The 12020-nt window shown below is 37.5% G+C and overlaps 1 protein-coding gene across 5 annotated transcripts in view; it reads right to left on the bottom strand.

The window, feature by feature from the left end:
• The window catches only part of HUS1 (HUS1 checkpoint clamp component), a 191632-nt gene extending 180028 nt beyond the window's left edge, over positions 1–11604 (bottom strand). The window contains exon 1 of one of the 5 annotated variants that reach the window (XM_063450627.1): positions 11238–11604. In XM_063450627.1, coding sequence (XP_063306697.1) covers positions 11238–11289 — 52 coding nt within the window. In that variant the 5' untranslated portion in view covers positions 11290–11604. The remainder of the gene's footprint in view (positions 1–11237) is intronic. The other 4 variants (XM_063450626.1, XM_063450623.1, XM_063450624.1 and 1 more) reach the window with 4 other exon arrangements.
• Between the last annotated feature and the right edge of the window lie 416 nt (positions 11605–12020).

The raw sequence follows: 12020 nt of genomic DNA, 5'->3' as shown, positions 1-12020 counted from the left end.
CAGTTTGAAACACTAATATTTGAGTTCAGCGAAGTCTCCCGAGTAAAACAGTACCCCCTATGTACAGGTTTTATGGTGTCGTGGAGTATTACAGGGTCAAATATGGTGCTTGCAAATTAAATTCTCTGCACTTTCTCCCTGTGTTGTCAGGCATGTCAATCAAATTTTAATTAATCAAATCACATAATTATGTTAAAAGATTATTTAAATATACATGTAGAATTTTAATATATATACATATATATGTATTTAAATTCTACGTGTATACTAATGTAATTTTTTATGTAATTATATGTATTTATCTATATATATATATTTGCGGTTATTTGTATTTTATATATAGATAGATATATATAGAATGCCATTCTAAGTGTATTTTGTTACCAATATATATATATTAATAACAAAATACAGTTAGAATGAAATTACATATGAATATATAATTTATATTAAATTTTGTTTCAATATTTTATTTATTTATTTTATTATTTTATTTATTATTTTAATTATACGTATATATATATAATATATATATGTACATCTATTATATATATAATATATATACATATTATATATATGTAACATCATTCTAAGTGTATTTTAATGCTAATATATATACTTATATTAGTATTAAAATACACTTTGTATGACGTTACATATATATAATATGTATATATATTATATATATAATATATATACATATTATATATATATAAAAATATTTTCAATTTATTTTTTAACATGTTTAATTTCTTTTTTTATACTTTCTTACCAGCAGGGGGACTGTCTGATATTTTAGACAGTCCCCCTGCAGGCAGATCCATAGCCAGCTATAGGGGGCCATGTGATCGCTCTTTGAGAGCGATCACATGGCCCCCGGGGGCCTCATTTGCCGTGGGAGGGCTGCCTGGGCTGTCAGGCAGCCCCCCAGAAGAGGATCGCGGCGGAGGTAAGTATAACTTACCTCCTGGGGCTCAAAGCCGTTACGGCGTTCCATGCCGCCGCAACGGCTTTAAAGCCCATTATAATGGGGACGGCATGGAACGCCGTAACGGCGTTAACGGGTTAACTGTACTAAGATTGTTTTACTCAGACTGTTCTGATACTAGAATATTCTATGCTGGCCTTATCTTGTTTTGAAAATATTACGTTTTTGCTTGGCCTGCGAGCCACTTATGTTGATTATATCATCTCAATAAACAGATTTACTAAAAAAAAAAACAAAAAAAAAAAAAAAAAAAAAAACATCCAAATATCGCTGTATCGATAATATCTTCCTAATTTGTACTGAAAGCTAAGAAAAACAGACAGTTCCATGACTCTTAACACATTCCATACAAACTAAAAATGGAATGACCGTAATTCCCATCTAAATGTACTCTCCCAATCTATGAGACAGAAAGGCTACAAACCAAAGACTATTACCAAACAAATCAATTTGGCTGTAAAAACGCCTGCTACAGTACAAAGAGAAAAAAAATAGGTGCCACTTGTGGTCGTCTCCAACCCAGCTCTTGAGGAAATACGGAAAATCATTAAAGACCTACAACCAATGTTAACAGAAGATGAGACTCTGAAAAATTCTCTCTGAAACACCAATTTTGGCCTTCAGACAACCAAACCTCCAACAAAATATTATTCAACAGGAAGCTACCCACTGATGGGAAGAATAAAGAAAACATGACCAGTCAATGCAAAAAAAAAACCTTGCTGTAAACTGTGTCAGCACATATGCACAGACAACACAGCCACACACAACAATAAAACCTACAGCATTAAAGGATTATACTCCTGCACATCAAGCAATGTGGTATACATGATTCAATGTACCAAATACCACCTAGGATGCTACATTGGGGAAACCACCGAGCTATTAAATGGCAAAACGAATATGCACAGACTAAATATTGATTTGGGTTTCCTGACCCACTACCAACACTTTACATGAAAACTCCCCCACATTATCTTACTGTTCTGTCATATGTATTGTTACAAAGTACCCTCTGTCTGCCACTTTAGCTACATTGTTGCTGTTTATGTTACTATAATAAACCCCACGAAAACCTTCCCCAAATCATTCATATGCACAAATGACCGACCACCCGGCCTATGGCGAGTGCCGTCTATTAACCGTCAAGAAACTGCGGTTTCTCACTTGTTAACGCCGTTTACCTCTGAATCACCGAATAAACTACCGAACAACTGACCTCCCTGCATGAGGAGTGTGCCCCTTATTAGCCACCCAGAAGCTGCGGTTTGTGGTTAACCGCTGCTTAATTGACGAATGGCTGGGTGGTCGTCGTTCGTATGCACGAACACGTGCCTGAACATTGGGGAGCTAATTACTGGGTTGACTTTTGCCGAACAACCCTGGAGACAAACTTTATCTCCATGTCGTTCCCATCCTATTCGTGAGATCTGAGCACTTTTTGGATATCTTGTGCCAGATCCAAGCTGTCTGGGGATATGTTGAATGTATAAGTTAAAAAAATATATTGTAGGAGTTGTGGATTTTTATGTGTTTTTTTGTGTAAATTCAAAACCAGAGTATTGCCTGTACCTGGAGATAATTAAGTTACTGTAACCATTTAAGCTAATTATCTCCAGGATAGAGAGGAGGGTTTGAAAAGATGCACTTAGTTCCTATTGGTTATTGTCCCTTGTAACACTGTGTTCCATCAGGTCCAGAGGGGTGTGCCTCTGGCCTGAAAATATGTATATAAGCAATACCTTTTCATTCAATAAACCAGACTTCTTACCGTAAACTCGCAGCCTGTAAGGAAATGCTGATCACTAGCTCTGCTCAGAGCTCCAGGGATATTTCACACTCGCAAGAAGATTGCTAGTTGCTGAATTGGAGCTTTCTACCGCTCTCCAGGATCGGGGACAAGGACAGCCAAGCGGTCCAACCCTCAGCTAGCCTGAGGCAACCGTAAAATGTATCAACACTTTAAAAAGCATTCCAATATGTTTATTCTACCAATATACGAAGTACTATGTGTAGAACTATTCTTTCCCATACTCTTATGCATGTATACTTATATATGTGACTGTGCATTTATATTTGTGTATGAGTTCATGTGCATTTATTTGCATATACATATATATTTGTGTGTGTGTGCATGTATGTATGTATGTATGTATATGTTTAAAGTGTACCATCTTCTCCACTGCCTGCTTGTTTTTCTCCCTCTCCCCCCTCACTCTGATCTTCAGAAAGATATTTACGACCCTCTGCAAGAATGTTGTCTACTTTCTATCAGACCTGTGTCTTATCTGCACTCATGTCGCTTTAAACCCCGTATCACAACTCAAAAATGGAGGTTCTCCCGAAAGCTGGTCATTAAAAAATAATTTTAGTCCAATTAAAAAAATAAAAAAAATATATACCGTATATACTCGAGTATAAGTCGACCCAAATATAAGTCGAGACCCCTAATTTTACTCTCAAAAAAACTGGGAAAAAACGTATTGACTCGAGTATAAGACTAGGGTGGGAAATGCAGCAGCTACTGGTACATTTCTAAATAAAATTATATCCCCCAAAAATTATTTTAATTGAATATTTATTTGCAGTGTGTGGGTGTATGAGTGCAGTGTATGGGTGTGATGCAGAGACTTGGTGGGGGGTGGGAATGTTTATATTATTATTTTAATATATATATTTTTTTAATATTATTGATATTTTATTTTAATTTTATTATTATTTACATTTTTACTTATTTTTATTTTTTTGTACCCCCTCCCTGCTTGTTAGCTGGCCAGGGAGGGGGCTCTCATTCCCTGGTGGTCCAGTGGATGGGCTGTGCAGTGTGTGTGTGTGGGGGGGGGGGGCTGGCAGAGAGCTCTTACTTACCTTTCCTGCAGCTACTGTCAGCTCCCTTCTCTCACCTCCGGACCGTTCAGCTCCCTTGTAAGTCTCGCGGTGTGAGTGCCGTGCGGAGCGTTGCCAAGGTAACCCGTGGCAACACTCTGACCCCCGCGGCTCTCGCGAGACTTTCAGTGGAGCTGACCGGACGGGAGGAGAGAGAAGGGAGCTGACATGAGCTGCTGTGAAGGTAAGTAACAACAGGACCGCTGGGCTTGTAATGAGCCCGGCAGTCGTGGTCTGTATTATGGCAATGTAAGTTGCCAAAATACAGACATTGACTCGAGTATAAGACGAGTGGGGGGTTTTCAGCACAAAGAATGTGCTGAAAAACTCGTCTTATACCCGAGTATATACGGTAAATAAAAAAAAAAAAAAAAATAGTATTGCAAGATACGATTTTGTTTCTGCTTTTTTACATATACACACATATCTACATTTACCACCAGCAGGAGGACTGAATGAGAGCCCAGACAGTCCCTCCGCAGGCAGATCCACAGGCAGCAATGCCCCAGAGGGCCTGATTTGCCAGGGGAGGGCTGCCTGGGCTGTCAGGCAGTCCACCCGAAGCAGATCGCAGTGGAGGTAACCCCTTAAGGACGCAGGACGGTTCAGGACAGTCATCGGCATTTTTCCATTGCCGACCGTCCTGAACCGTCCTAAATTTAAAATGTACTTACCCGATCGCCGTCGTTCCCCCGGCGGCGATCGGCGGTGCTCCCGTTGTGGGGAGACTTCCTGCAGCCCAGACAGTCTCCCCATGGCGAATTAGGACCCCTGTGGCCATGTGATCGCCCAACAGGGCGACCACATGGTCACAATAGGTGTCCATGTGTCTGCCTGCAGGGGGACTGTCTGTGCTGACAGGCAGTCTCCCTGCTGCTGTAAAATCATAAAAAAAATGTAAAGTTAACCCCTTCAGGACGGAGTCAATAGTGCACGTTCTGATCAAAACAAAACGTAAACAAAAACTGGAATTTGCGCTATATGTCTGTTCACCCGTAGTTCCCCTCTTTCATATTATATGCACCCACACCTTTTATATATAATTTTGTTCAGGAGAAACAGGGCTTTAATTTATCATTAACTATTCATATATGGAACATAATTCATTATGAATAAAATAAAAAAAAAATGTGAGAAAATAAGATTTTTTTTTTTAAAAAATTTGTATTTCCGTCTGACATTTTAGCTGTGAATGTCATAATATTGTTAGGTTTTACTGCACAAAAATGCACATATTTGTAATCAGCGATGTCTCACGAGTACAACAGTATCCCCCATTAACAGGTTTTATGGTGTTTTAGAAAGTTACAGGGTCAAATATAGAACATTCCATTTTCAAATAGAAATTTGCCATTTTGGTAATGTTACCTTTGAGACAGTGTGGTAGCCCAGGATTGAGAATTACCCCCATAATGGCATGCCATTTGAAAAAGTAGACAACCAAAGGTATTGCAAGTGGGGTATGTCCAGTCTTTTTTAGTAGCCACTTAGTTACAAACACTGGCCAAAGTTAGCGTTCATATTTGTTTTTGTGTTAAAAAAGCAAAAAACAAATATTTGGCCAGTGTTTGTGACTAAGTGGCTACTAAGAAAGACTGGACATACCCCACTTGCAATACCTTGGGTTGTCTACTTTTGCAAATGGTATGCCATCATGGGGGTAATTCTCATTCCTGGGCTACCATACGCTCTCAAAGGCAACATAACCAATCTGGCAAATTTCAATGTCAAAAAAAATGAAATACAAGCCTTATATGTGACTCTCTAACTTTCCAAAACACCATGAAACCAGTACATGGGGGGTACTGTTATTCTCGGGAGACTTCACTAAACACAAATATTAGTATTTTAAAACAGTAAAACATATTACAACAATGATATAGTCCATAAAAGTGCAGTTCGTTTGTAAAAAATGCAAAAAACTTCACTTTTACTTAAAATATCATCGTTGTAATACAATTTACCAATTTGAAACACTAATATGTGAGTTAAGCGAAGTCTCCCGAGTAAAACAGTACCCCCCATGTACAGGTTTTATGTTGTCTTGGAGAGTTACAGGGTCAAATATAGTGCATGCAAATTAAATTCTCTGCACTTTCTCCCTGTGTTGTCAGGTATGTCAATCAAATTTTAATTAATCAAATTACCTAATTATGTTAAAAGATTACTTAAATATACACGTAGAATTTTAATATATATGCATTTATAGGTATTTAAATTCTACGTGTATACTAATGTAATCTTTTATGTAATTATATGTATTTATCTATATATATATATATATTTGCGGTTATTTGTATTTTATATATAGATAGATATATATATATAGAATGTCGTTCTAAGTGTATTTTGTTACATATATATATTAATAACAAAATACAGTTAGAATGAAATTACATATGGATACATAATTTATATTACATTTTGTTTCAATATTTTATTTATTTATTATTGTAATTATACGTATTTATATATATAATACATGTGTATATATCTATTATATATATAATATATGTATATTATATATATATATGTAACGTCATTCTAAGTGTATTTTAATACTAATATATGTACCTATATTAGTATTAAACTACACTATGTATGACGTTAAATATATATAATATACATATATATTATATATATATATATAAAAATATTTATTTTATTTTATAACATGTTTAATTTTTTTTTTTTTTACACTACCTACCAGCAGGGGGACTGTCTGATATTTTAGACAGTCCCCCTGCTGGCAGATCCACAGCCAGCTATAGGGGGCCATGTGATCGCTCTTTGAGTCGATCACATGGCCCCTGGGGGCCTGATTTGCCGTGGGAGGGCTGCCTGGGCTGTGAGGCAGTCCACCAGAAGCGGAGCGCCGGGAAGGTAAGTATCCCGGGCACTCCAGGGCTTAAAGCTGTTACAGCGTGCTATGCCGTCGCAACGGCTTTAAAGCCCACTAAATGCGTGACGGCATAGCACGTCGTAACGGCGGGAAGGGTTAAAGTTAATAAAAAAAAATATTATTATATATGTGTATATATATATATATATATGATATATAGACATACCGTATATACTCGAGTATAAGCAGAGTTTTTCAGCACATTTTTTGTGCTGAAAAACCCCAACTCGGCTTATACTAGAGTCAATAGTCTGTATTATGGCAATTTGCATTGCCATAATACAGACTGGGGCTGTGGGGGCTGCAGAGAGCGTTACTTACCTCTCCTGCAGCTCCTGTCAGCTCTCGCCTCCTCCGCGCCGTCCATTCAGCACCTCGGTCAGCTCCCAGTGTAAATCTCGCGAGAGCACTTACAGTGGGAGCTGACAGAAGAGCTGACCGGACGGCGCGGAGGAGGAGAGAGCTGACAGGAGCTGCAAGACAGGTAAGTTACAGCTCTGACAGCCCCCCTCTCCCGCCCACTGAACTACCAATGCCACTGGACCGCCAGCTAGCAAGCAGGGAGGGGGGTACGAAAAAAATAATAATAATAAAAAAAAAAATAATAATATTAAAAAATAAAATAATAATTAATAAAATAATTAATAATATAACAATCAAAATGCCCACCCCCACCAACACATACACAAAACACACACTGCACTCACACACACACACACACTGCACACACACACACACACACACTGCACACACACACACACACACACTGCACACACTGCACTCATACACACACACTGCACTCATACACACACACACTGCACTCATTATATACACACACTGTAAATAAATATTCAATTAATATAATTTTTTTAGGATCTAATTTTATTTAGAAATTTACCAGTAGCTGCTGCATTTCCCACCCTAGTCTTATACTCGAGTCAATAAGTTTTCCCATTTTTTGGGGGTAAAATTAGGGGCCTCGGCTTATATTCGGGTCGGCTTATACTCGAGTATATACGGTATATTATACCTATATAGTATATATATATATATATATATATATATATATATATATATATATATATATAATGTCATACTAAGTGTATTTTTATATTAATATGTACATATATTAATATAAAAATACACTTATAATTAAATTACACACGTATATAATATATATATATATATATATATATATATTGTATATATATATATATTATTATAAAATACAAATAATAAGTAAATTAAATACATTTTTTTTAAATAATAAAAAATTAAAAAAATATATATCTATACGAAATTTTATTCTAACTGTATTTTGATATTAATATATATATATATATATTTATATAAAAATACACTTAGAATGAAATTGTATATATATCTATAAATAAATAAAAGAATACGAACTATTCATATGTCCATATACAAAATTACATAAATAATGATATAAATATACACGTAGACTTCAAATATATAAATATGCATATATATTTAAATTCTACGTGCGTATTTATGTAATATTTTTACATAATTAAGTTATTTTATTGATTGCAATTTAAGGGATCTGCCTGCCAACCCAGGCCGAAAGTCCAGAGAATTTAATTTGCTATCACTGTATTTTACCCTGTAACGTTCTACGACACCCTAAAACCTGTACATGGGGGGGGGAACTGTTTTACTCGGGAGACTTCGCTGAACACAAATATTAGTGATTCAAAACAGTAAAACATATCACAGCGATGATATTGTCAGTGAAAGTGACTTTTTTTTGCATTTTCCACACACAAACAGCACTTTTACTGATGATATAATTGTTGTGATACATTTTCCAGTTTTGAAACACTAATATTTGTGTTCAGCAAAGTTTCCTGAGTATAACAGCACCCCCCATGTACAGGTTTTATAGCGTTTTTGAAAGTTACAGGGTCAAATATTTTTACATTGAAAATGGCCAGGTTTGTTATGTTGCCTTTGAGAGCGTATGGTAGCCCAGGAATGAGAATTACCACCCCCATGATGGCATACCATTTGCAAAAGAAGACAACCCAAGGTATTGCAAATGGGGTATGTCCAGTCTTTTTTAGTAACCACTTAGTCACAAACACTGGCCAAAATTAGCGTTCAATTTAGTTTTTTACTTTTTTCACACAAAAACAAATATGAACGCTAACTTTGGCCAGTGTTTGCGACTAAGTGGCTACTAAAAAAGTCTGGACATACCCCATATTGAATACCCTGGGTTGTCTACTTTAAAAAAAATATGTACATGTGGGGTGTTATTCAGCGATTTATGACAGATAATAGTGTTACAATGTCACTATTGATACATTTTAAAAATGTATGTTTTGAAACCGCAATATCCTACTTGTACTTATAGCCCTATAACATGCAAAAAAATAGCAAAAAGCATGTAAACACTGGGTATTTTTAAACTCAGGACAACATTTTGAATCTATTTAGCAGTTTTTTTCAATTCGCTTTTGTAGATGAGTAAAAGATTTTTCACATAAAAGTCAAAAAACATGTATTTTTTTCAATTTTTCATCATATTTTTTCATTTTTTTAAAATTAAATTACATGAGATTATATAAATAATGGTATGTAAAGAAAGCCCCTTTTGTCCTGAAAAAAACAATATATAATTTGTATAGGAACAGTAAATGAGAGAGCGGAAAATTACAGCTAAACACAAACATCACAAAAGTGTAAAAAGATGCCTGGTCGCAAATGTACAACATCGCAAAAACAGTCCGGTCCTTAAGGGGTTAAAGGCCATTTAATGCGGGACGGCATAAAATTCCGTAACGGCGTTAAGGGGTTAAACAGATTTCAGAGACTCTCCTCAAATCTTTGCTTTCCTGTGGTCACCTTCAAAGGGGTTCCTATAGTGGACAACCCAAAAGGATTCAGAATTACAGCAGCTAAAGAAAATTGTTCAACTGTTGTATTTAATAAATGGATTAAATGGCTATGTGCAGCATTCACTAATCTGCCAGTCTGAGGCCCCCCAATTGTGGCCCCAGCTTACAGAAGGGACCCTCAGTTATCTATTGATACCTGGAGCTATTTGGTAGCAGCAGTAATATACATCTTACACTTACCTGAATTTAGCGCCAATGTTCCTTGGTGCTGAGTCAGGCTCCGCCCATGTTCCTCCCCCACTGTCAGCCGGCAGAGACCTAATGCGCAGGCGCGGCAAAGGCTTCGCACACATTAGACCTCCCCATAGGAAAGCATTATTCAATGCTTTCCTGTGGGGAAATTCTGGCGCTGGAGTTCCGTGAGGACGTCCAGAGTCAGATAATGGATCAAATGTCCATTTGGATTCCAGAAGCGCCCCCAGTGGCCACAGACGGCAGACTTAGAGCTCAAAAGGGTCCCAGCACCCAGACTATTTCAATTAGCTTAAAGGGAATCTCCAGTGCCAGGAAAACAATCAGCTTTCCTGGCACTGCAGGATTCCTCTCCCTCCCACCCCCCAATCCCCAGTTACTGAAGGGGTGAAAACCCCTTCAGTGACTTACCTGAGGCAGCGTCATGTCCCACGTCGCTGCCTGCTCCTCCCCCGCCGCTCCACCTTCTGCCTACGTCACCGGTGGGCGAGACTGATCCCAACCCACCGGCCGAGGAGACCTAATGCGCATGCGCGGCAATGCCGCGCATGTGCATAAGCGCACCCCATAGGAAAGCATTGAAAGCGATTTTCAATGCTTTCTTATGGGGATTTGAGCGACGCTGGAGGTCCTCACACAGTGTGAGGACGTCCAGCGACGCTCTAGCACAGAAAACCTGTGCTATAGAGCAGGAAGTTCCCTCTAGTGGCTGTCTAATAGACAGCCACTAGGGGAGGACTTAACCCTGCAAGGTAATTATTGCAGTTTAAATAAAAAACTGCAATAATTACACTTGCAGGGTTAAGGGTGATGGGAGTTGGCACCCAGACCACTCCAATGGGCAGAAGTGGTCTGGGTGCCTACAGTGTCCCTTTAAGTAGTCTGGGTACCTACAGTGTCCCTTTAATACATGACAGTATATGTGGTCATAGGGCATTAAATGCCTGCATTATATGACAGCAGAGACCATATAAGTAATTGTGGCTCACTGATTGATAGCCATCTTGAGAAGCTCCATGATCTTTGCAGTAATGTTATGTTTGTTAGACTAAATCATTTCTCTCGTGCACGTTAACAATTGGAATTCATAAAAAAAAAAAAAAAAAAAAAAAAAAGTGTAAACAGTGAAAATGCTCAAAACGATAGAGGGAAAAACTGTAAGAACAGTCAACACGATAAAATTTCCCCTATAAAAAATTAATAAAGGTTCTCATTAATACAGCTACTGCACAGTACATCTGGAATGAAAAAGGATTTGGATATCAATCGAGACGGGAACTGCAAATCAAAATTCTCTAAAAAGTCGATTAAAGCAAACACGTGAAACATATAAAAGGATACGCACGACTGAAGTGGTTCAAGCAGCTAACATCCACAATCTTACATCGGAACTTCATGTTTCGTTCTGAAGCGAGAAATGTACCGCTATTGTGGTTTGCTTTAAATATACACGTGGTAAAGAAAAAGAAAAAAGGGTTCTGCCTAGGATGATTATTACAATGTGCGAAGGTTTCAAGTACCGACGAGTAGGAACAATACACCGATTGCAGTTTAGTAGAGGCAGGGAAAACATGTTAACATGGCCATACTGCCTTTAACATTAGTAACGTTAAATTTGGCGTCTAATAATAAAAATATGTGCAAAACAGGGCATGTATTTACGCATCACTTGGAAGTAAACGTCGCAGGATATCCGTTTTCCGATGGTCGCATTTTAATGTCCTACTTCCCAGTCCCGCCTTCTCAGAGAGACTTGTTAGTCGTACTTAAATTGTATACACGCTATATCACTTTGAAGCCAAGGATTTAAAGAAGGAATACATGAACGTGCCTGTTACAGATTAGTTGAAAAAAGACCACCTAACCTAATTTTGGATTGCAGTTCACCTTTACATATTACGTTTGCGTATATTGAGCGCAAACTTGTTGCGTTGCATAAAGAATGGGTACAAAGCAACTAATTTCTTGACGGAGCCCTTTTTTTCTTCGTTTACCGATGACCAAATTTAGCATGGAAAACACAGGTACAATTCTTGGGCTACAGTTTTAAATCCAGAGAGACGTCTTGTTGCCCATAAAGATTGTTCCTTGTACTAATCCATTTAATAACACCTCTTTTTTTCTTGAT

The sequence above is a fragment of the Pelobates fuscus genome, chromosome 4 (genome assembly GCF_036172605.1).
Source record: "Pelobates fuscus isolate aPelFus1 chromosome 4, aPelFus1.pri, whole genome shotgun sequence".
Lineage (NCBI taxonomy): Eukaryota > Metazoa > Chordata > Amphibia > Anura > Pelobatidae > Pelobates > Pelobates fuscus.
The sequence above is the reverse complement of the archived record's forward strand: the minus strand, read 5'-3'. Positions and strand labels throughout refer to the sequence as shown.